At 60.5% G+C, this 25,383-nt stretch overlaps 1 protein-coding gene across 6 annotated transcripts in view; it reads left to right on the top strand.

The window, feature by feature from the left end:
• The window catches only part of COL18A1 (collagen type XVIII alpha 1 chain), a 94,023-nt gene that overhangs the window by 38,017 nt on the left and 30,623 nt on the right, over nt 1–25,383 (top strand). For 4 of the 6 annotated variants that reach the window (XM_057546188.1, XM_057546189.1, XM_057546190.1 and 1 more), the window contains exons 1-2: nt 7,465–8,146; nt 18,528–19,075. In XM_057546188.1, coding sequence (XP_057402171.1) covers nt 7,480–8,146; nt 18,528–19,075 — 1,215 coding nt within the window. In that variant the 5' untranslated portion in view covers nt 7,465–7,479. Of the gene's footprint in view, nt 1–7,464; nt 8,855–18,527; nt 19,076–25,383 lie in introns of those variants that run through there. The other 2 variants (XM_057546186.1, XM_057546192.1) reach the window with 2 other exon arrangements.

Here is a 25,383-nt window from a genome sequence, read left to right on the forward strand (position 1 = left end):
GCTCCCTGGGGGCCGGAGGGTCCCCTGTGTTCTGTCACCCCAGACCAGTGGTGGGGCTGTGGGAACAGCCCACCCAGCTGAGTGCGGGGCGACGCTTGGTGTAGATCTGGGAACCAGAGGGTTCCCGTGGGCTCTGCTGTTACCGTGGAGGAATCTGGGTCTGGGCTGGGACAGCCTCCTTCCCACCAGGCAGCACCTCCCCTGCCCGCTCTGCCCAGGCAGTGGGGCCTCGGCCCTTGCGGGAGCTGGGGGCTCAGCTGAGGGGGTCCACCTGGCGACCTGAACCCGGGTCTCCACTCTCCACACTGGGACGAAATGGGTTAAAGGACACCTGAGGGCGGAGGGGGAGGGCTGGACAGCCTGGTGGTTAAAGATTAGACGGTGTCGCAACGTCCCCGCTGCCCACGGTCCTCATGTCTGTGTGCTCGGCTCTCACTGGCGGTGTGGCCAGGCGGGTCCTCGGGTGACCGACACCCAAGGGGAGGGGAGGCACCCGTGGGCCTTGACCTGTAGCCCCGGGTGCCCGGCCACCTCATGCCACTTAATCTTCACAGCAACCTGAGGGCGGGCAGTGGCCACAAGGAGAGGCCGGCCAGCGCAGGAACCTGGCCAGCGGTCGGCATAGAGCTTGTCGTCAGCAGGCCCAGCAGCAGGGCCTTCAGTGGGCATCTCAAGAGCTGTGGCCTTTATCACTGTGGCTCAAAAAAGTCACCATGAAACACAGGGTTGGGGCAGAACGTTTGGACACTTTGGACAGTTATAAACAGAAAGATGAGAAGGTGTGTTCCATTCTGGAAGGGCTGTAAACGTGTCCACAATGTACGGGTCTTTTTCTTTTTAATTTTTAAAACTTTATTTATTTATTTTTGGCTGCATTGGGTCTTCGTTGCTGCACGTGGGCTTTCTCTAGTTGCGGTGAGCGGGGGCAACTGTTCCTTGTGGTGCGTGGGCTTCTCATTGCAGTGGCTTCTCTTGTTGCGGAGCACAGGCTCTAGGCGCACGGGCTTCAGTAGTTGTGGCATGCGGGCTCAGTAGTTGTGGAGCACGGGCTTAGTTGCTCCATGGCATGTGGGGTCTTCCCGGACCAGGGCTCGAACCCGTGTCCCCTGCATTGGCAGGCGGATTCTTAACCACTGCGCCACCAGGGAAGTCCCCACAATGTACGGGTCTTTACTGGACGTACTGCCGCCCTGGGGGCTGTCCCCGGCATTGGATGCTGGGACTATGGCTTCCCAGGCCTGCTCCTTGGGGCCGGGGACACCTGCCTGGGCTGGCCAGCTCCTCACAGGCCCACGCGTCTTGAATGGTCTCTAGTGTCTGGTCCTCGAAGGAGGAGCAGGAGAGGTGACCCTGGGCGATCTGAGGAGGGGTCCCTGCAGGACACTGCTGGCCTGGGGAGCATGGGGGCGGGGATGATCTGAGGGATGGGCTGAACAGAGGAATCAGGGCCAGCCTTTGGGCCATGTGTGGGCAGCCGAAGGCAGACCACCCGGAGGGGCCCAGGAGAGACCCCGCCGTGGGCCCAGCGGCAGCACCCCTGAGACCCGGGCAGACAAGGCCGTCCTCTGAGCTCACAGCCCGAAGCCTCAGTCCTGGACACGCTCTCCGCTTTGTTCCTCGGATTTGCTCTGCTCACACGTGGGTGTTTTGTGCTTTTGAAAAAATGAAAATAAAAGACCACATTATTCAGGAATCCAAACCAGAAGGGCCAAGACAGAACAAACCCTGGCACAGTGCAGGGTGGGGCTGGAGGCGGGGCCAGAGGCTGGCGGGTCTCCCAGCAGCAGGAGGGCAGAACCTTCTGGAAGTTTTGGGTGCTGGGTCCTCTCGGAAGAGGTGGCCGGCCCCTCGCCCCGCCCCGCCCCAGTGCCGGCGCCTGGGTGCCCGTGGGGAGGCTGAGGCAGGCGTTTGAGGGAGCGGCTTAGACATTTGCGGCTTCGGGACGTCATTCCAACGAGAATGTGCAAACATTGGCTAACAAGTTAGCAAGTCCTAACCCCCGTCCCCGGGTAGTGCAGACCCCAGGGGGTGGTCGGCAAACCCCGGCTTGGCGGGACTTTCCTGCAGCCTCCCTGGCGTCCAGGAACCCAGAGACAGTTGTGTGCACGGGAGTGAGTGGGCGCATGTGGGCACAGACCCAAGACGTGTGCACACATGTGTGTACACAGACATGCACATGCACGCACACAGAGACGTAATCACACGCCCATCAGAGAGACACAAACACACACTTATAGCCGCACATGCACCCGTGCACCTGGCGAGCCCTGGGGTGAATTAACAGGGGTGAAGGTGTTCGCTGGTTTGGGCCACGAGCCGCTGTGTGTGTCGTGGGTGGAGGAGAGAGGGGGGCCTTTCAGGAAGGCGGCGTGGGGGGAGCGAGGGCGTGAGGGGAGAAGGGGCATCGGGAATCCACCCAAAGCTTTGCTAGGGGCCACCTGGCACCTACAAAGCATCTACAGGAGTTTTGGCCAGTTCATTCCCAAGAAAGAGAAAGCCTCCTTGTTATTACCAGTGCCACCCGCATGTCTCTTCTGGGTCCAGAATTCTCTTCTATAATTTAATTTACCCTTGTTGTGTTGGATAGTATCCAGGAGCCTTCAGACAGAAATCTGATGTCCTCCAGGGGAGTTTTCAGCCACCAGAGACAGTTCTGCAGGCACGGGGAGGGCTGGGTGGGAGGAGGAACCCACCCACGCAGGAGAACTTGCCTTAAGTCAGGACACAGCATGAAATGCGAGTACAGGTGGACACCAGGTTAACAAAGAACAGAAACTACCACACCATGGAGGAGTGGGGCGTCGTCACCAAGGCAGGATCCAAAGCAAGAACAGCGAGCCCTGTCTGGGAGCCGCAGGACAGCAAGCATAGGGGATGGGGTCTTGAGGGATGTGTAAGAGTTTGCCAGATGGAGACCACAGCAGCATTTGTGCTGTCATTGGCTTTTGACAATGGTCCTGGACCTGGTGAATTCCCAGCTCACCAGGAATTCCTGGATCCCGGTTGTTCCTGAACTGGGTGTTGGGGGCCCAGGGCTCGTTGCACGGGCAGGACTTGCCGTGGGTCCTCAGAGAACGGCCCTCTGGGCAGCCGTGGGCTTTCTCCCTTCTGGGCACCTGTATGTGGTCAGAGGGTCCTCCAGGGGCCGCTCGGGGAGCTTAGATCAATGCATGCGTCTTCTCAGATGCATCTCAGGCTTCCCCAGAGGCCATCCCACCTGGGCGCCGAGCTGCTGCCTGCTTCTGAGTTTTGAGCCCAGCTGGCTGGTGGCAGGCAGTGGCGAGCCCACGCATGGGTCTATGGACATCGAGGCCACTCCTTGGTGGGGCAGTGCCCTCAGGGTCCTCCAGGTTCAGGTAGATGCTCAGACTCCTGGAACCCTCGTGGCCAAACTTGGCTGGAGGGCCCGGGACAGAGCTCAGCTCCTGCGGGGGAGGGCCAGTCCTCAGGGCAGAGGGACCTTTAGCCTCAGGCCCCACGCGAGGTGGCTTCTCGGCCAGGGTCCCACCAGGGGCCTGCCCAGCACGGAGTCACTGTGTGCAGCGAGCCCCCGCGATGGCTTCCAAGGGGCTGGCCTCTCAGGCGCCACTGTCCCCACCGACACCAGTGCCCGGGTTACCAGGGGAAGACTAGAGAGTCACCCAAGATCATAGGAGCCCAGGAAGGCTTTAGATGTTGCTGGGCAGCCCATGGTCAGCTGGACGGCCCTTTGCCGGCTGTTCTCATAAGTGAAACCTGAAGGGAGACCACAGACCCTTGAGGGTGAGGAAGGGGCTACACGGGGCCCACGGGGTCCCAGGCTGCTCTGGGCTCCACGGGGGCCCACCCGTCTGCACGTGCTTACTGGGGGTGTGTGATTAAGGGCTGGTTTGTTTCCTGAGCTCCCCATGAAGTAACTGAGGACACGGCCTCCGTGCTCCTTGTCAGGAGCGGCTGGGAACCCTGGGCAGGGCACACAGGGTGGGTGGGTGGGTGGTCCACTTCAGCCCCGAGGCGATGGGGCGAGTGCCCTTAAGACCTGGACCTCTGCTCTCTAATCTGGGCTGAGGAGCTGCAGGGAAGCTGGCCAAGTCCCCGCCAGGAAGGAGGCTGGGACCCTGGAAACAGGGCCCCCGGGCTGCTCTGGGTGGGGGGCTGGGCGGGCCAGAGGAGGCTGTGCTCCCGAGTTCTGACTGGGCCGCGCCGAGGCACCACGAAACTTCTCAGATTGCACGGAAATGCCTCTGTGATACCCCGAGCGGTGGGCAGAGGGAGGAAAGGCCAGGTCACCGCCGGGGGGTGGGTGAGGGGATGCTGGCCTAGACGCGCCCCTGCCTGTGCACCCCGCAGCGTCTCGTCTGATCCCTCCCCCTCTAGGGCATGAGGATGAATGGGGGGGGGGACCGAGGGGCCACTCTGTACACGATGGGGCGGGCACATCTGCCGGGGCCACCTTACCCGGGGGGCCTGGGGTCGTTCCTCAGCACAGCGTTTGTGACGATTCTGAGGAGGGCTGAGGGCTCTCTGGGCCCGGCCTTGGAGAACAAAGTGCTTTCAGAAACGTGGCACCTGACCCAGAGGTGTTTGTGTTTCAGTCATTTCAGATGGTTTCCCTCGAAACCCATTTTCCCCTCCTTCTCCATCCCCACGAGTGACAGGGAGATTATGCAACCTCCACAATGAGCACAGACTCCATAGGGACCAGCGCTGACGGGACCCTGCGCACGGGTGGACCGGAGCCCCGTGTGTCCCTGAGGGGCTGGGCCCGGGCGGGCCTGCTGCAGCGACAGCCTGCTGGGGGAGCCTGGTCTACACCTCAGGCTTTCCGAATGCTGCAGTGTCCGTGTGAGTGTGCATGGGAGCGTGTGCACATGTGGGGCTACGCATGTGTGTGTGTGTGCGTGTGCACGTGTGGGGCTACGCATGTGTGTGTGTGTGCGTGTGCACGTGTGGGCACGTGTGTGCAGGGAGCCTCACGGACCAGCACCTCGGCAGGTTGCTTCCTGATGGGAGCCGAGTCCTGGGGCAGAGCTGTGCTGACGTTTTCCAGAGAAGGTGGACGTGTGACGTTCTAGGAGTGCCGGGGGGTGACCGCGGCCTCCAGAAGGTGGGCAGGAAGGGTGAGGTCTGGAGCGCGGAGGGCGGGGGCTGCCGCTTGATGGTGGTGTGTCGCTCAGTGCAGTGGGGTCACAGCTACCATCCCCCTTTCCCCCGCGGTTCCGCCTTCCTGGCTCTCCCGGGAAGCGTGAGCTGAGCGAGTCAATGCAGGGCTGGGGGCTGGCGAGTGGCCCCCTGGGAGTAACTGAGGGCACGGGGCCATCGGGGGAACAAGGGCAGCCCCACCCTGATGGGCTCAGGGGCTCTGCCTCAAAAGGGCCCAGAGTCCCTATCCAGAACGTGCTTGGAGAAGGGGAAGGGCCTTTGGAATATCTGTCCTGAGATTTTCCAGAGACTTCTAGGCATAAAATCACATTAGCGGCAGTCACTAGCAAGAAACTGTTCTCTAGGCGTTTCTCAGAATTCCGGGATGGACGGTGGGACCCAGATTCGGCTTACAGGGTGCCGCCCGCCTTTCGAGAGGGGGCCCGCTGTTCAACTGTCCTGACACGTGGGTTCGGATCCCAGACGGCCCAGCTCCGCCCTCGGCCAGCGCTCCCCGGCGGCGTCCTTGGCATCCTGAGCCGGGGCCCCCGCCACAGCCTGGAGAGGACGGGGTTCCGAGGGGACTCAGACAGAAGGGGCGGCTGGCACGCAGGGCGCACGTGGGGTCTGGCGTGGAACGTGTGGTGAGACCCGTGCGTGTGTCTGTGGATGTGTGAGGGTGCGTGTGATGACGCGAGCCTGCGGGAGGGAACACGTGTGTCTGCATGAGCGAGTGCTGGGCGTGTGCAGGCGTGTGCGGGCGCGTATAGAGGCCGCCTGGATTCCACTCGGGATCCCCCTCTCCTGGGCTGCGACCCAGAGCCTCCGGTCTCCGGGCCGAGGTTTCCTCACCACCACGCGGCGTGCCTGCCACAGTGAAGGCGTGAGCCGGGTCCCCGCCTGGCGGGCAGGCGCCAGGTTGGGGGGGAGCAGCTGTCATCCAGGTCAGACACCGGCACAGGCTGAGTCCCAGGCAAGGCTGCTCCCGGAGCCCGGGCCTTCTCCCCAAACCCCGAGGCAGGCGCTGGCGGGACTTCAGGCCACGGGGCAGCATCTGATAGTGTTTTGGACAGAGGGGTTGTGTTGTCTGAAGTTTTATGAAGGGAAGGAGTCGGGGCTCGGCGGGAAGAGTCCAGCTGCAGGCCGGCCTGGCTAACCCGGTCTCCGGAGCGGTCCACAGAGTGGGACACCCCCAGAAGGGGCGCCCAGTGATGTCTGGAGGAGGCTGGCGCCCGGGGGCTGCGTGAAGGGCTTATCCCCCAGCCACCCACCCTGCACATGGGCTGAGCTCTGAGATGTGGGAGTGGCAGGGGGGACCTCTGTCTGTCTGTTTACCGTTGGTCTCACCGGGTCCCTAATCTTCCTCTGCCTTTTGTCGCTTCCCAACTGCTGTGCTCTGTCCCTTTGGAGCAATTCTCAGGAGTTCATCAGCAGCCCCCGCAGGCCTCAGCTAAGCGCTGATGAGAACTCGGACACTGGCCAGGTCAGCCGGGGAGTGCGGTACCAGCCCGTGAGACAGAGGCCAGTGCATTTGACCAGGTTTTAGGAGCGAAAGCTGAAAAGAGGCCTGCTCTCTGGCGAGAGGGCGTCTGCGGGGGGACAGAGCTGGGCAGGCTGCAGAACAGGTGACTCTGAGCAGCCCCCAGGGACGGGAAGCTACCATCTCAGGGCAGCAGCTGCAACAGAAGGACGGACTCACAGCGAATCCAGGGGTTTCTAAGCTCCAGCTTTGCCCCAGGGCCGTGGCTTGAGGCCAGGCTTCCGGGCTGTTCTCAGTCAGAGAAGCTCCAAGGGCAGAGCATGGTGGGCACGGGGGGCCAGGGGCTGTACCCCGGTGTCCTGAGGCTCCCAGCCACGCGCAGGACGGATGCCCCGAGGACCTGTGCCAGGCGCTTTCTCTTGGGTCTGGGCTCTGCAGGCTGCAGGGCAAGGAGGAGGGTCCTTCCAAAGCTCCAGAGCACCCAGGAGCGCCCCCGCCCTGGAGGGGACCGCGGGGTGCTGGCCCGGAGCCCACCCATGCCCACACTCCGGGGCAGGGATTCAGGCAGTCTGGGGGGGCCCGGGGAGGGAGCTGGGAAGTCCTGTGACTGCTCTGTCAGTGCCCCTTGGCCTCTGGTGCAGGGAGCGTCTGCGGCTGCTTTAAGGAGGTGTGAGACGTTTTCGAGGGGGCCTGTCACCTTGGGTAGAGGCTCGTGTCTGTTTTCCTCCTTGAGAGCGGGAAGGGGAAGGTAGAAGGAGGAGCTGCCTGGATGCATGAATGGGGAGCTGGCCGCGGGCCCAGGGGCGGGAGGCGGGGGCGGGCTGGCCCCGCCTCTGGACAGCAGAGGCGGCCCGCTGCCCTGTGGTGCACACAGCCTGATGGCTCCGGACCCCCGCGGCCGCCGCGGCCACTGCGGCCTGCTGCTGCTGCTTGCCTGCTGCCTCGCGCCCGCCCGGGCTGACCTGATGTCCTGGCTGTGGCCCGGTAACGCTGCCGTGTCCACGGTCGCACCGGCCTCTACGCCCCCGGGCAGCTCACCTGTGCGGCCCACAGAGGACACCACCACGCACGTGGCCCCCCAGGATGACCCCACCCAGCAGTGGAAAGCCCTTGCCAGCCCTGAGCCGCCTCTGGAGAGGCCGGAGGTGGGCCAGGGCCAGGCCCCCACTGTCCCTTCAGCGGCCTCCAGTGCGAGCCCGGACACAAAGGAGGAGAACATTGCCGGCGTCGGAGCCAAGATCCTGAACGTGGCTCTGGGCATCCGGAGCTTCGTCCAGCTGTGGGACAACACCACCCCCACCGAGAGCTCCGCCACGGCAGGAACGCCAGGCCCCGGGAACCCCACGGACCCCCTCACCACCCCGGGACTCCCCAGCGGCCCCCAGGACGGCGGGACCACCCTCTGGCTGAGCACAGGGGCCCCGAGCTCTCCGGACGCCCAGAGGACCGAGGCCGGCACCCTGCCTGCGCCCACCCAGCCGCCGCCCTCCCCGGACAGACCCCGGGCCCTGCTCAGGGAGCCTGCGGTGCCACCGCCATCCCCAGGTAGACCTTCTCTGTCCTCCGCGTGGGCCGGGGCCCCTCCCCAGGGAAGCCAGCCGCCCCCAGGGTGGCCCCAGGAGCTGGACAGCGAGGGACTCTCGCCCGCGGCAGCCCGTCCTGGCCAGCAGCACCAACGCCCTGATGACCGCACGCGCACGCCTCCTCCGCTTGCCCTGGTGACGGGCTCCCCGGGAGCGCACGCTGGCCCCTGGGCTCTCTCCTCTGACCCCTCTGCCAAGCTGTCTCACGCCGCACTCTTGGCTCTAAGTGGGGACAGGGGTGCTTGGGTTCCCCACGTGGCTAATCCTGCGGGGCCTGGTCTCGCTGACAACTCCGCACTGCTGGGGGCTGCCGGCCGCTGCCTGCCCCTGCTGCCCTCCCTGGCGCTCTGTGGCCACCTGGGCATCGGACGCTTCTGGCTGCCTAACCATCTCCACCACGCGAGCGGCGAGGAGGTGCAGGCCGCGGTCCGGGCCTGGGGGGCGCTCCTCCAGACCCACTGCCACCGCTTCCTGGCCTGGTTCTTCTGCCTGCTGCTGGCCCCCGCCTGTGGCCCCGGCGCCCTGCCCGGCCCGCCGCCCTGCCGCCAGTTCTGCGAGGCCCTGGAGGACGCGTGCTGGAGCCACCTGGACGGGCGCGGGCTGCCGTTCCCCTGCGCCTCGCTCCCGGCCCGTGAGGATGGGCGCTGCGTGTTCATTGGGCCGCCTGCAGGTAACGGCCGGCCCGCCACCCGCCTTCCCGTCGGTCCGGCCGGGCGAGCGCCCTCGGGAGGCTGGACGGCGTGCGCTGCTTCCTTTGGGGGGCAGGCTGAGGTCTGCGGAGGCCGAGAGGCGTGCTCGCGGCCAGAGGTTCTGTGCGTGACGGCAGGTCCCCCACGCTCCGAGGTCGCCTGCCACACGCCTGTCGCGGAGCGGGAGCCAAGGCACAGGACGGCGACGGGACTTCCCACCGAATTCTGCCTGCTGCTCCCAGCCACTGTGCCCAGCCTGCACGGCCGAGGGGGCGGAAGGGACGGGGGGGCTTGCTGCTCTTCAGGTCGAGAGGTCTTTACCATCTAGCAGTCAGTGAGTCTGAGGGGCTCACGGGGGCCCCCCAGCCGGTCCATGAGCTCCAGACCCTCTCCACCCCGGGGCAGCGAAAGGGCCACGTCCCCCCACATGGACGTCGCCCCATCACCACGTGGCTGGTAGGGGAGCGGGCCGGGCCGCCGCGGCCTCCTAGGGCCCACCAGCTCCCTCTGCGCCCTGGGTGCGGCTGGGCCCTGAGTGGAGTCCGCTCCCCGTTTGCACTTGCGGGCCCATCCGCGCCCTGCTGTGTGTGTGCTGCTAACCACCCCCCCCCGACCGTGGTGCCGTGGGGAGCAGCCTTGACCCACTCATTGGTCTCCGAAGTCATTGGGCTTTGGAGCTGGGCCAGTGGGGGTGGGCCGCCTGCACTGGACCCCGAGAGGGGGTGTCACTCTGCTGGGCCCCTGAGGGATGTGCACGGGCGATTCCCTGGCCAGGCCTGGGATGCAGTGAGGAGGTGGCTGCCAGTGCCCAGGCCGCGGCGGGGCAGGAGCAAGCGCCCCCGACGGGTGGTGCCCGCTCCGAGGAGGAAGCAAAGCAAAGGGCTGGGAAGGAGAGGGGGGCGGGGCCGTGCCTCTGCAGACAGACGGCTGGGGACGCTGCTTGAGGGGCGACGGCGGCTGAGGCCTGCATGTGAACAGGATGGCCAGGAGGGTGTCCGGGAACAGCCCGGGGCGGGGGGGTCCTGTCCGGGAGGGCCCGGCGCGTGAGGAGCCCACGGGCCCTGTGGCGGTCCCTGAGAGCGGGGCCGAGGGCGGAGGCAGGGGCCTGCCCGGGCTGTTGGCACGGCGGGCATTGATCTCACGCCGAGGGCGGGGCTGCGGCGAGCTGCGTGCTCCCTCACCCTCCACGCAGTCGGTGCCTGGTACACCCGAACGCTGGGCCAGCTCGGGCCCTCCAGCCTCTGTGCCGCGTCCCCCAGCCAGCCTTGCCCTGTCTCCACCAAGCGCGTGGGGCGGGGGCAGCCCCGCGGGGAGGTGTCCTGCCAGGAGGGCCCCCAGCGCCACACAAAGGCCCACCTCCACGGGGCAGGGGCAGGGGCAGGGAAGGGCCAGGCCTGCCCGCTCAGAGCCCTGGGCACACACATCCCGCTGCTGGGCCCAGGTCCTCTTTGGGTTGGGGATTCAGCCTCAGTGGGCCCGGGGCCGGGGGCTGGTGCAGGATGGGCCTCGTGCCGGCAGGGCCCAGGCAGGGCTGCGCGGGGTGTGGAATTTCCTTGACTGCAGCTGGACCGGTCTGTGGAGCGGCCTCAAGGGGACTTCTCACTGGGCGTGGGCAGACATTGGCAGGGCCGCAGCCTGAGGCCGCGTTCAGAGCAGGAGCCTGCGGGATTCTTGTCGGCCGCTCGGACGTCCATCCCCCCCCCCCCAGGGGCCCTGCTGGCTGTGGCCTGGCCGGGGGTGTCCCACGGGGCTGGGGTTGGAGTGCCCTGCTCCTCCTGCCCACTGCCAGTCCCTTGGGCCAGGCCTGTGTGTAGTGGGGGAGGGGCAGGCGGAGGGGGGAGGCCTGGCCGGGGAGGGTGGCCCTGGGATGAAACTGGCTCTGGCCGAGGGAGGTCCTGGGGCTGCTTGTGCTGGCCGTGGGGCCGGTTGGGCGGAGGCCCGAGCCGCGGGTGCTGCCTCCTTCCCAGGCCCCAGCAGAGCTGCCCGCAGGGGCCCCGCACGCTCGCGGTACCACCACTTGCGTCCCTCCTCTCAACTGTGTCCTGCAGGGCGGTGGCAGACCCCGGGACAGAGACGGGCCGCCTCACCTCACGGTGGCCGGTGGGGCGTGGACGGGTGCACAGCAGCCCGAGGCCGCGGCCCTGTACAGCCCATCGCAGCGCCTCCCCCTGGACTGGCTTCCTCCCTGGCGCTGGCTCGCAGCCAGCGGTGTGGGGCTCGGGGAGGTGGTCGGGAGGACCCCCGTGCGGGTCCCCCAGCACCGTGTGGCCAGGAGGGGAGGGGAGGGCGGCTGCCGCCGCCGAGGCCCCGGCAGCTCCGTCAGTGTCTGCGGTCAGGCTGGGCCCCTGAGCCGTGCCCGCCGCCTGCCTGGCAGGCCTGGCCGGTCCCTGGTGGGCCGTGCATGTCGCGGCCCCCTCCCCTCCCCTCCCTGTGGTGCTGTGGGGAGAGTGCACTGTTCGGGAGGGTCTCTTGTCCCCCAGGCCCCAGAGGTTGGGGAGTGAGGCCTCCACCCAGGGGCGGGTGGGCCAGCGTCCGTCCCAGGTCCTCCCGGGTCCCTGCTGGGTGGGCCAGTGGGGGGCTGACCCCTGGGAGCGAGGACGGAGCTGGGGTCGGGGAGAGGGCGCCCAGGGTGTCGGGAGAGGCCCCACTGGAAGGGGCAGGTTCTGCAGGTGAGCGGCCTCAGTCCCGAGGAGGGAGAGTGCAGCGTGGCTATTGCTCAGAGCGGGCCTTCCTCCTGCCACCGTGCACGTGCTGGCCCGGGGACCGCCTGCACCTGCTTCCCTCGCCCCTGAGGCCCCCCTGCTCTCATGGCGTCCTCCGCTGCTTCTCCCCTGTGTTAGATTTTATCCCAGACCCAGTCGTGAACACAGTCGTCAAGGTCCGGGCCTCACAAGGGAGGGCCGGACACAGCTCCCTGTGGGGGGCGTCTCTGTGGATTTGCACACATGTGGTGTGTGAGTGCCCTGTGGCCACCGAGACAAATGACCGCAAACTCAGGGGCTCAAGTCAACACAAGTGTGTCACGTTTGGGGTCAGGAGTCTGAAATCCGTCGCTCTGGGCCAGAAGCAAGGTGTCTGCAGTGCTGTGCTCCTTCTGGGGCTCCAGGGAAGATTTGGCTTCTGTCTTCTCCAGCTTCTGGAGGCGGCCCGCGTTCCTTGTCTCACGGCCCCCCTCCACCTTCAAAGCCAGTGCTGCCGCCAGCCCTTCTCAGGCTGCGTCTCTCTGGCTCTCTGCCCTGGCTGGGAGAGGTTCTCTGCTCAGCTCTTGGTTAGATTGGATGGTCTCATCCCAAGGGCCGTCACCGTAATCACATCTGCAAAGTCCCCTTTGCCTAGTGCAGTGACAACTCACAGGTTCCAGGCGTTGCGGGACAGACGTCTTTGGGGCCCATTATTCTGCTGCCATAGCGTGTGCCTGCACGTGTGTGCACCCACACGTACTTGTGAGTCCTGCTTTGTGGACGTGGGATCACGTTCTGTGCACCTGAAAGTCTCCTCTTCCTGCACAGAGTCTGGGAAGCCTCCCTGTGTCGCTGGAGGGCCAGTGGCCCCGCTCAGCCTCCCGATTTCTTTGTTCCTCGATTGTTCACGTCTGTGTTAATGACTGGCGGCCCGAGAGCCCCTGTGCATCCCAGCTTTGGGTGCTGGGTAACACGCCCCACTTGGAATGCGTAGCCTTCTTCAAAGACTCCTCGGATGCCCTTGGGCACTTTCTCTCCTAGATCATCAGAAACATTCCCCGGGGCTGTGATTGGTCATGGTGGATGTGTGCGCAGATCTGAACGTTATAAACATGTCGGCACGTCCGCAGGGACTTGGGTCACCTCTCCATTTGTTTAGGATGCTTCCCAGTCCTGCATGTTTCTGAGATGTTTTTTCTCTGTTGGTTTGCTCTGTGATGCTGAGATGAGGTTCCCCAGCCCCGCAGCTGTCTGGACTTGGTGACCACTGCCATGTGTGAGGAAGGGACAGGATAGACTTTCTTTAGACACGTGATCAGGTTGTCTTACTGAGGTGGTTATGTCCCATCTTAACGGGAAAATAGGGCAGGAGAGAGACCCAGGGTCTGCATCGTGAATGAGGACTTTCTCCCCTTTTTGCCATGCATCCTGGGTGCACGGGGTGGTACCGGGCTCATCACATCTCGGTGGATTGTCAGAATTACCATCCCCTTTGTCCCACTTAATGCCTTTCATCTTAAATTCTGTTTGATCTGATAATAGGGTTGCAATATTTGCTTACTTTTTGTTATCATTTGCCTAATTTTTTTAAAAGACTTTTTTTAGAGCAGTTTTAGGCTCACAGCAAACTTGAGAGGAAGGTCCAGAGAGTTCCCCACTGTCAACACCCCCACCCAGCGGTACATTTGTTGTTATTGATGAACCTGCCCTGGCACATTGCAATCACCCGGAGTCCAAAGTTCAGGGTTCACTCTTAGTGTTATATGTTCCGTCGTGCGTTTGACAAATGTAAATGACATGTATCCACCATTATAGTGTCACGAGGGGTATTTTCACTGCCCTACAAATCTTCTGCACCCCACCTGTTCGTCCCTCCTCCCCGACTCCTGGCGGCCAGTGATCTTTTTACTGTCTCCATAGTTGTGACTTTTCCAGAATGTCATGTGGTTGGAATCATACAGCCTGTAGCCTTTTCAGATTGGCTGCTTTCACTTAGAAATATGCATTCAAGTTTCCTGCATGTCTTTTCTTGACTAGATAGCTCATTTCTTTTTAGCTGTGAATACTATTCCATTGTCTGGATGGGCCACAGTTTATTTATTTGTTCACCTACGGAAGGACATCTTGGTTGCTTCCAGGTTTTGTCAATTATGAATAAAGTTCCTAGAAACTTCCATGTGCTGCTTTTTGTGTGGACATAAACTTTTGACTCCCAGGAGCATGATTGCTGGTTCCTATAGAGAGAGTATGTTTAGTTTTGTAAGAAACCGCCAAACTGTCTTCCAAACTGGCTGCACCATTCTGCATCCCACCAGCAGTGAATGAGAGTTCCTGTTCCTCCACATCCTCTCCAGCATTTGGTGTTGTCTATATTCCAGATTTTGGCCATTCTGATAGGTGTATAGTGATATCTCATTGTTATTTTATTTTATTTTATTTTTTGGCCGAGCCACGCGGCTTGTGGGATCTTAGTTCCCCAACCAGGGATTGAACCTGTGCCCTCGGCAGTGAAAGCACCGAGTCCTAACCACTGGACCGTCAGGGAATTCCCTTGTTGTTTTAATTTGCATTTTCCTGATGACAGCTGATTTGGAGCATCTTTTCAAGTCCTTAACTGCCATCTGAATATCTTCTTTGGTGAGGCGTCTGTTCAGATCTTTTGTCCATTTTTTTTTTTTTTTATATAAATTTATTTATTTATTTATTTATGGCTGTGTTGTGTCTTCGTTTCTGTGCGAGGGCCTTCTCTAGCTGCGGCAAGCGGGAGCCACTCTTCATCGCGGTGCGCAGGCCTCCCACCGCCGCGGCCTCTCTTGTTGCGGAGCACAGGCTCCAGACGTGCAGGCTCAGCAATTGTGGCTCACGGGCCCAGATGCTCCGCGGCATGTGGGATCTTCCCAGACCAGGGCTCGAACCCGTGTCCCCTGCATCGGCAGGCAGATTCTCAACCACTGCGCCACCAGGGAAGCCCTTTTTGTCCATTTTTTAATCAGGCTGTTCATTTTCTCATTGTTGAGTTTCAAGTGTTCTTTATATATTTTGAATAACAGTCCTTTATCTGATGCGTGTTTTGCAATTTTTTCTCCCAGTCTGTGGCTTGTCTTCTCGTTGTCGTAACTGTGTCTTTTGGAGCACAGAAGCCCAGCTTGTGAGTTCTTTCATGAATTGTGCCTTTGGTGTTGTATCTAAAAAGTCATTGCCAAACCCAAGGTCATCAAGAGTTTCTCCCATGTTATCTTCTAGGAGTTTTGCATTTTACATGTAGGTCTGTGATCCATCGTGAGTTAATTTTTGTGAAGGGTGTAAGGTCTGTGTCTAGATTCTTTTTTTTTTTTTTTTTTTGCATGTGATGTCCAGTTGTTCTAGCACCATTTGTTGAAAAGACTATCTTTTCCCCATTGTATTGCCTTTGATTTTTTTATTAAAGATGAGTTGACTGTATTTATGTGGGTCTATTTCTGGGCTTTCTGTTCTGTTCCATTGATCTGTTTGTCTCTCTTGCACCAATACCACAGTGTCTTGGTTCCTGTAGCTTATAATAAGTCTTAAAGTCAGATACTGTCAGTCCTCCAAATTTGTTCTTCTCCTTCAGTAGTGTGTTGGTCTTTTCCCTCTCTGTATACTTCAGAACTGACTTGTTTATAGCCCCAAAATAACTTGCTGGGATTTTTATTAGGATTGCACTGAATCTATAGATCAAATTGGGAAGAACTGATATCTTGACATCATTGAGTCTTCCTATCCGTGAACATGGAATATCTCTGCATTCACTTAGTTCTTCTTTGATTTCTTTTGTCAGAGTTTTGTAGCTTTTCTCATGTAGATCCTGTACACATATATGTCATATTTATACCTGGTATAAATATAAATAAGTATTTCATCTTGAGGGTGCTAATGTAAATGGTACTGTGTTTTTAATTTCAAATTCCACTTGTTCATTGCTGGTATATAGAAAATGGTTGACTGTTGTACATGAATCTTACATCCTACAAACTTGGCGTTATCACTAGTTCCAGGAGTATTTTTTGGATAATTGTTTTGGGTTTTCTGCATTTTGATTTTCATGTCATCTGCAGATTGATAGTTTTATTTCTTCCTTTCCAGTCTGTGTGCTTCTATTTCCTTTTCTGGTCTTATGGCATTAGCTCTTATGGTGAAAAGGAGTGGTGAGAGGGGACATCCTTGCCTTGTACCTGCTTTTAGTGGGGAAGCTTCAAGTTTCTCACCGTTAAGTATACCATTAAGTATGATGTTCACTGTAGTTTTTTAGTAGATAGTCTTTATCAACTTGAGGAAGTTCACTTTTATTCCTAGTTTACTAAGAGTTTTTATCATAATGTGCATTGGATTTTATAAAACGCTTTTTCTGCATCTAATGATGGGACCATGTGATTTTTCTTAAGTCTGTTGATGCGATGGACTCCATTAATTGATCTTCAAATGTTGGACCAACCTTAAGTACCTGGGCTAAATCCCGCTTGGTCCCGGCTGGCCTGTTTGCTGAAAGGGAAACTGTCTTCAACTAGCAAGTCCCCGATTCCTTGATCTGAAGCGAGTGTGGCAGACCAGAGGGCCCTGGCATATGTAGGTGCCACCCACTGTGTTCCCAGGAAGGCGTACCTCTGAGCTCCCAGAGCTTGGCTTGGGCACTCGCTCTCTGGAGAGGTACTGGTTCCCTTCCCGAGACAGCTGGGCCAGCGCCTCGGGCCAGCACAGCAGCTGTCGGATCTGCAGGGAGGTGTGACCACATCCCCTGCTCAAGGCGCCTGTAACTGGAGAATGGAGCAGTGATCTTAGGGCTGTGGCATTCGGAGGCCTACTCCCGATGGGAACCATGGAGAATTTCATGGAGAGGAAATGGGAGAACTTTGGAAAGGAACTGCTCATGCATCTCTGGGGTCCCTGGGCTGTCCCTATAACACGCTATTGTCTTCCAGCCCAGGATGTCAGCGGCTGCTGCATCTTGCGTTCTCAATTACTCTGGAAAAGTTCTGGCTGCCTGGGAGGAAGGGCGCTGCTGGGGCACATACATGTTTAACTTTGGGGGCAGCTGAGTTGGGACACTGGGGCCACTGGCACTCAGGCTGGTGAGGGTCCTGTTTCCTAATCTTAGAGCATCTCCCCAAGTGGACACTTGAGCCCTGGGCACTTCTGGTACAAAGGGACCATATAGCAGCCGCCATCTGGGTGGGCGGCAGTGTCTGTCTCTGAGCAGGAAGTGACTGCGGGCCCCCCAGAGCCCAGGGTGCTGGGGAAGATCCCCTGCCCCTGTGAGGGGCCACTTACCCTGGGCAGGCGCTGAGGCCAGGCCACCATTCCGCGGATGCTGCTGTCTGCGCCGCCCTGGCTGTTCCCCGCTTCTCATCTGCGTCGGGGTCTTACCTGCAAGGGGCAGGGTGAGGCCAAGGCGGAGCCCACACTGTGGGACGTCGGGACCACACAGAGACGCCGCTATCTGGGAAGGACCAGCCTGGCGGGTACCCAAAGCCCTGGGCTTCGTGTGGGCACCTCTTGTCTCTTCTCTTTTCATATTTTGTCCTCGGGGGGCTCTTTGAAAGGCACGGCTTGTCTTAGGAAGTTGGGGTCCAGCTTTTCTTCCCTCTGCTTTGTCCCAGGAAGTCCCGGGTCGGCCTGACCCTGCGCTCGGGGGCCAGACTCCAGGCGCCCACCGCACACTGACGCACAGACGCAGTCACGCTGTCACCTGCACACACAGTCGCGTGCACGCTGGCGGGCTTATCCGCGCCTTGGTCAGGACACCCACACGCCAGCAGCCGCTCCCCAGGAGAGCGTCTCCCGGTGGACCTCATTTTGGAGGCAGACTGCGCCCAGATTACGGGGGGTCTTGAGAGAAAAGGCCTTGGGGGGGCCCTTGGCCAGACCACGGCCCCCAAGTCCCCACTCTGCCTGGCAGTGTGGGCGTTCAGGGAAGCCACTGGTGAACCCGCCTCTCCCCGCGGTGGTGTTTCCCCCTCCTGTGGCGGCCAGTGACCACGTCCCCTGTACAGAGAGGTAGGCCCTGCCGCCCCCAGCCCTGGACACCCCCGGTCCCAGCGATCATCAGTCCAGGCCACTAGCGGCCCCTACACGCCCGGGAAGCAGCACCGTCCACGCTGTACCCACGGCTCGGGTGGTTCCAGGCACCGTGGCTGTGTCCCAGCCTGGGCCCGTGCTGCCGAGGGGGCTCTGTTTGGGGGGGGGGTCGCTGACCACACGAGGAGGAGGAGGGACGAAAGCCACGGGGTAACTGAGAGGATGGGTGGAGCGGTGTGGGGCCGCGAGGGTGAACGGTTGGTGGGGGAGGAGGCCGGGGTCGTCCATCAGGCAGCCCCGTCCAGGTCGGGCGGTTGCGTGTGGCGCCTGGTGTGGACACTGGGCAGTGAGGAGCCCCGTGAAGCACCCACCAGCTGGTAAAACCCCCAGCCACCTGGGAGGCAGGGGTGGAGTTTGCGGTACCAAGTGTGAGCAGACATGGAGACCACAGCTAAGAAGGGCCCCCAAGAAGCGCGGCCCCTTTTACGGTCTCCCTTCCTAGGAGTGTAATCGTTTCCGGGACGTTCCTCGTGTAGACGCAGCTCAGGGCACCCCTGTGTGCACCTCTCTCTTTTTCGTAATGTCTGCGTGTCTTCGGTCACAGCGGTGTCCGGGGTGGGTGAGGGCACCTTGACCAGCGTCCGGGGCGTCCCCCCGTGGTTCCAGTGTGGGAACAGCGGCGGCTCGAGCCCTCGGCGCCCGGCGGTGCCCCCTTGTGCTAACGGGGGACGGGGTCCCCAGCGGGCTCTGCCCCGGCCCCTCCCGCCACGCTGATGTGGGAGGGTCTCTGCGCCCCACTTGGAAGCAGCGAGCCTGTGGGGGCGGGCGCGGCGCCTGGACGGGCAGGTGGCTGTCGTGTCCCCGCCGGGGCGGGCGGCAGGGCGGCCGGGCCTCGGTTTCCCTGGCGTGCGCGGCCTCACTGCTGTCTTTCTCTCCACAGACAGCCAGGTCATGGAGGCGGGGCTCCAGCTGCTGCTTGGGGAGCCCCTGCCGCCGCAGGTGGCCCTGGTGCACGACCCCGACGTGGGGCCCGCCTACGAGTTCGGCGCGGACGTGGGTGGTGACGGCTGGGCGGCCCGGAGCCTCCTGCCCAGCACGTTCTTCCGCCGCTTCTCCCTGCTGGTGCGCGTGCGGCCGGCCTCGGCGCGCGCGGGCGTGCTCTTCGCGGTCACGGACGCGGTGCAGGCGGTGGTCTTGGTGGGCGTGAAGCTGGCGGCGGCGCGCGGGGCGTGGCAGCAGGTGCAGCTGCTCTACACCGAGCCCGGTGCCGCCCGCACACACACGGCCGCCAGCTTCGCGCTGCCCGCGCTGGACGGTCGCTGGACGCGCCTGGCCCTCACCGTGGACGGCACGCACGCCACGCTCTTCGTGGACTGCAAGGAGGTCCAGCGCCAGCCCCTGGCGCGCTCCCCACGCGGCCTGCAGCTGGAGCCCGACGCCCGCCTCTTCGTGGCCCAGGCTGGCCGAGCAGACCCTGACAAGTTCCAGGTAACCGCGATGGCCGCCAGCGCCCGGGGCAGGGGGCGGGCTGGGGATGGGGACGATGGTTGCTCCCACCTGCTGCGGTGGGGGCTCTGGGGACAGGAGAACCCCGGGGGGAGCAGGCCCTTGGTCCACCCAGCTCCCCCCTGGGCTTTATTCCCCTGCTGCTCTGGGACCGCCTTCTTCACTGGATACCTACCTCTGCCACCGTCAGGGGCCCCACCCCCCGTGTGCATATGTGTGTCTGCATGTGGGTGTGCTGCCCCCCCCATCAGTGAGCAGGGGGCTTTGTCCAGGCCCAGCAGCAGACTATGCTCCGTGAAAATTAAAAATTTCAAGACGGCAGTGGAGCGCTGAGTGTGGGCCTTTCTGGGGGCTGGCCGCACACCAGCTGGGCTGGGCCAGGGGGTTCATGCCACGCACCAGCATTCATTGTGCTGGTTATTATTTTTGCCAAATTGTGCAGTGGCCCCATGGCCGGTGAGCCCAGGGCAGGCCTCCACTTCAGAGCAGCGTGGGCAGAATTTCCCCTGCGGTGACCGGCATGTGGCGGTCTCCACCATGTCCCCAGGGAAGCCCCTTACCCCAGGCCTGGCCCTGGCCTTCACTTTTGTGGGGAGGTAGATCCCAGATCCTAGCGGGGTCTTTCTCCTGGGCCCTCGACCCTCACACTTCTTGGAACCTTTAGCTGGAGCCCGCCTCCTGGAAACAGTGCGTGGGCACCCCCAGCAGGCACTGATCTACAAGTCCCTGAATTCTAACATTGCAGCCACTCTGCAGCTGGCACTCCCCGCCCGGCGGTCCAGACAGGGGTCCCTGTGTGTGCTAATGGGGGATGTGTCCCCAGGGGACAGAAAGTTAATTATTGCCCAGACAAAGGCTGCTTGGTTAAAGTTGTTCTAAGTCCTGGTGACTCGGTTCTGAAAGCTGACCTTTCACCTTTGGCAGGAACTTTCACCCGTGGGGTCTGGGAGCCAGCAGGACTTTGATACCAAACTGGGCCTCTTCGTGTTTTCATTTTGATACTCAAACTTGTTTAACTGGAGAGAAGTTGGAGAGAGCCGTTCTATCTAGGGAGGGCCTGTGTGGACTGGCGAGTTGTTCTGAGATTTCCCAGGCTTTTCTAGACGGAAATCTCCCCCATAAGGTCCATGTTTCTTTAACACGTTAAAACAAAAGTTGCTTGTGTGCTGGTGGGAACAGGGGTTGCCTGTCTCACGGTGCTAACAGAGGTCACCACCTTCCTGCATCGAGGACAGCCAGAGGGTCTCACCAGGCTGGGGTCATCTGTGCAAAACACACTTGCCAGTTAGATACATAGGCAAACGGTGTCTGGGTGTTTTAATTTGCATTTCTTAGTTATGAGTGAAAACAAACTTTAATATTTCACGTGTTTACTGGCTATTTGTATTTCTTCTTGTGACTAGCCTGTTTATGTCCTTTGCATTTTTGCTTTAATGGCTTCAGTTGTTTCTTATTGGTTTATATGAACTCTTTATGTATGTAAGACACTGATCTTTGTTTTACACGCTGCAGATTTTATTTCCCAGTTTTTCATTTGCCTTTTCACCTAGTCATTCTTTTCAACCATTGGGATATTTAAAGTGTTTCTGGGGTTAAATCTGGCCTGGAATAGACACCCAGAAAAATCTTTGAAGATTAGAGAGACAGAAGCAGAAGACAGAAGCAGAGGAGACTGTCCGGCTCTGTCTGGAGCCCTGCTTAGCAGGGTTAGGGTGCTGCCCCTCCCCCTGCTGTAACGTGCCACTTCCAGCCGAGTCCAGTGTGGTGTGGTTCCTCTGTCCCCTCGGACTCCGGTTCCAGGAATCTCTCTCTGGGAGTTTGATCAGACTCCAGCCAAGTGAGAGGTGAAGCGTGTTGCCTGGGGGGAGGAGTAGACAAGATGGGTTTAGGACAGGGTTTGTCAGGCTTTCTGAATTCAGACTCTTGGGAAAGAATCACACACATGTGTGACTGCTAAGACTTGGTCCAGATGAGCACAGAACTTGGGGTGCGGAATGAGCCAGGTGTCCCCACCGATGGTCTCCGGGGCAGCGTGCTCAGCCCCTCGTCGACCACCCAGCGCTCAGCCCGGCTCCCCTCCTGACGATCCGTGCAGACCCTTTGCTGTTTTCTCCCGTCACAAAAATTATGAACGTCCTTGGTCTTTCATGTTCGTTCTTATTCTTGAGCTTATTTGGTAATAAATATTTCTTGGGAAATCCCTAATTCCACCCAGTTGTTGCAACATTCTGCTTAAAATGTTACTTCCAACTCTTTTTCGGTGGTTATTGACCCCATTCTTTTTTTTTTTTTTAACTATTTCAAATACTACGTAGTTGAATTTTCTTGACTTAATTTCTCTTTGTCGAAAGTGTTCCTGTTTTCTCATTCTTGTTGGCTTTTCTCTTTATGAAGCCACCTTCCTCTTTACCCAGGTTTCTGTTGAGGTTTAGTCATCTGTTTATTCAGACCTCCTGGGACCCTCATCCAAAACCGGTACTGGGCCAGGGCAAGACTGTGCTTGGGAACAAGAGACGCGGACCAGCTTCCCGGGCTGCGCTCCAGCTGTGCGCCTCATGTTGAACATTCACTGCTCTTGTTCTATGATGAGGGCACTGGAGGCTGTGAATTTTCCTCAGCAGGCGGCTTTGTTGGCCATGTTATATAAGAAATAAGTGATTGGTCCACTGAAACCAAGAGGGTGCCCACCAGCCACGCTAGGTTTGGGCAGGCTTGGCCCCAAGGATGGAGCACAGCGGGCAGGGAAAGTGCCGGCATCCTCTGACACCCCTCAGTCCTCTCGCTGTGGCCCCCAAGTCCAGCCACACCAGACCTGCTGCTCCTGACTGAGGGGCAGCTTGGGGCACCAGAGGTCACTGTCACCAGCTTCTCCCAATACTCCTGTCAGTCATCTGAAGTGACCTGGACCCGTAGCGTAACTGGTCACGGTCCTGCAGCAGTCACGCAATTTCCTGACTTCGTGAAACGGAGAAATAGGGAGAGAGTTGCTTGTAATAGAATTTGACGCAGATAGTTGAGTTGGGGCTTGATACGGGAAGCTGGTCAGAAGCCACTCAGTTCAGGACATATGGGAAATGGGACGGTGGTGGTGTGGGCCAATCACAGAGACAGCCGGGGTAGGTGACAAGGGACCAGGCAACCTGGGGGGTCAGCCAGCAGAGGAGGGAGGGGCCGGGGGGTGAGGAGGGGCAAAGCAGGCCCAGGAGGGCTGCGGCCCACCCACCCCCTGTCCAGGCTTGTTCAGCCCCACTGCCCTGGGCCGGGACGCGGCCCTTCCAGATGGAGCAGACACCCCTGATACCCCTCAGTGTGGGAGGCCCCCTGGAGAACCCTGGGGTGCCCGGAGTTGGGGTCCCAGGGAGATAGACCCGACACCAGTGACTAGGGATGCGCTTTCACGGCGTGGGGCTCTGGTCGTCTGCACACAACTCTAAGCCCAGTGGCCCTAGCGAGGCAGCAACAGGACAGATTTCAAACAGTCTGGATTTCATAACCTCTGCTTCCAAGTCCGTCCGGTGTGTGCCGCGGGTCTCGTGGCCTTTGTGCTACTGACGTCTTCCCAGCTGAGCGTGGCCTCGGGCGTGTCCTTCTCCTCTGCTCCTCATGCCTCCCGGCGTCCGGCAGCCTGTTGCTGAGCGGCTGGCCTGATGCCGGCTGGTGTGGGGACCCTCGCCTCAGGGGACATTGTCCGTGTGGGGACGGTCATGCCCAGATGCCCTCCACCTGCCGGGAGCCTCGTGCCCTCCCCGCATCGCTGTCACACACGAAGTGCCCCCAGCGCCGTTCAGAGTGTGGCTTTCTAGAAATTGAACGTCTGGCCCCTCGTGCCGCCCCTGGCATGACTCTCTGTCACCTGGAGACCCCCTGTCCCTCCTCCAGCAGGGCTGGGTGGGCCGAGAATTTCCATCCCCCACACGCTGCTGCCACTGACCCGAGCCCAGTGGCCAACCCCCGTGCATGCACACACGTGTGCCCTCCCGCACACAGACCCTCCACATGCCCCTCCCGGCAGCTTGCTGCCCTCCCTGGTGGGTGGAGCATCTCAGGATTGCAGGGGGGAATAGACCAACCACTGCCCACGGCCGAATCCCGTCATCACGGCCGGGTGGACTGTCCCTCTTCAGACCAGAGCTCCAGCCCTGGGTGGTCTGCAGGCCGCCAGCCCCACAGCCTCTCCTCTACCCGCAACCAGCTTTCTGCCCGTAGGATCCACGTACCACACGGGGCCCAGGGACCCCAATGCCTGCACAGTCCCGCGGTCAGTCAGGCCATCCTGTGTCCCGCCGGTGATCTCCAGCCCTGGACACAGCCTCAGCTCCCCAGCGGCCGCCATGAGAAGGGGCCAGCTCCACTCCGACTGTGGGCCTTGCGGGGCTGCCGCAGGCTGGTTCAAGGCTCCGAAGAAGACGACGGCTTTCTGCTCTGCGGGGGGCAGTGACGGGGGACCCAGGGGAGGCAAGGATGGAGCTGCATGTGAAGGGCAGAAGCAGCTGGACTCAGCTTTGGACATAGGTGTCTGCGCTGGTTCAGCTGAAACCATGGGCTAACCTCAGACTGAGGGAGACGGCGCTCCACACGCCTGGTCACTTCCGGGAAGACGCTGCCACCTCCTCCCGTCAGCCAGGGGACAGGCTCCGGGATGGCAGTGCTGACCGTGACCCCACCCCCCAGCCCTGTGGTCTGTCAGCTTCCCCTGGAGGCCCAGACGTCACCAGGCTGGTGCTGGTCCTCGCCAGGCCGTCCTGCAGAACCTTCTGGAACCGCTGGTCATCCTGAGTGTGAGAAGTGTGCAGCCTCCTGCCATGGTGTGAGGGTCGGAGCTGCAGGAGGGGCTCACCAGGCAGGATGGGCCTTGGCCATGAAGCCACGGGCGCGTCTGCCTTAGAGCTTCTGAAATGAGCTGTGGTCAGGTGGGGAAAACAGTGAAGATGGCCCGTGTTCCCACCAATGGACGCTGTTCTCGCCACCTTCGGAGATCGACCAGCGACAGGACGCCATTGTTGGCGGCTTGGTGCCCCTGTCGGCTGGTGAGGCCGCAGCAGTTTTGGGAACCCCGAGCAGGGCCCACCGCCCCTGAGGCCAGCCCCCGTGCTCACTTGAGAAGGGGGGGGGTCACATGTGCGCTGCGGAGCTGAAACCCCCCGCCTGCATCTCCTCCCCACCCGTGTCCTTGGCCCCTTCCTCCCCTCGCAGGCCTGGCTGGGAGTTGTGTTGGGGACATGAGGACCTCATGTAACTGGGGGCTGTGGGGTTCTCCCTCAGCCCCCAACCTGGGCCAGCTGACCTCATTCGCCTCCCAGGATCAGGTGTGTGTGCCTGAACATGCACACACACCTGTGCACATACACACCCACATGTGCACATACACACAAGCACGTGGATGCAGGTGCACGCTCACACACAACGATGCACGTACCTGCATGACACACTTATACGCTCATGTATACACGTGCACATCCACGTGCACGTGACACACATGATGTGTACACACGAACACACACAGGGAGGTGGGGTGTCCCACCCCGAAGGCCTCACTGTCAGTGCGAGTGGAGGTGCAAGGGGGAGTATGGAGCCGAGCAGAACTGGCCCCCGGAGGTGCTGATCCTTGGGAGGGAGTCCGTGGGGCTTCCTGGAGGAGGTGGCCTGAGCTGGGCCCGGAGAGAGGAGTGGAGCCCTCAGGCGAGGGCTCATGGGGACACGTGGGGGTGTTTGTCGGCTTGTGGTCACGTGTGGAGCAGGATGGCCGTGAAACGGAGGATCAGTGATAAAGGGAGTGTGAAGGGCACTTAGGGGATAAACAGTAACCTGACCGGGTCGGCACACGGCCCGAGGACATCCCGTCTGCCGCCTATTTTTATACAGCCCACTACTAGAAAGGCTTTTGCATGTTTAAGTGGTTGCAAAAACCAAAAGAAAAAGAATATTTTGTGAGGTGTGAATGTTTCAGTGTCCTGTACCGTCTGGTGGGAGCAGCTGCGTCCAGCGTCCACCAACCGTCTGTGGTCAGCTTCCCGACACAGCTGCAGAGCAGCGTCAACAAAGACCTGGAAATATGCACCATCTGGCCCTTGACTGAGAAAGGTTGCCAGCTCCTGACCTAAACTGGTCTGCATTAAGAGCTGTGAAAATGTGCGTCTTAGACTCGATGAAATGGGGTCTCTATTCAGGAGAAGATGCGCTGATAAATCCCATGGATTAAAATGAAAACAAAAGAAATACCAGGAAAGCATGTGTGAATACTCATAACTCCCAGGCAGGGAAGCCTTCTAGAAAGGACACCAAAGGCCTGG

The sequence above is a fragment of the Balaenoptera acutorostrata genome, chromosome 4, assembly GCF_949987535.1.
Source record: "Balaenoptera acutorostrata chromosome 4, mBalAcu1.1, whole genome shotgun sequence".
Taxonomy (NCBI): Eukaryota; Metazoa; Chordata; class Mammalia; order Artiodactyla; family Balaenopteridae; genus Balaenoptera; species Balaenoptera acutorostrata.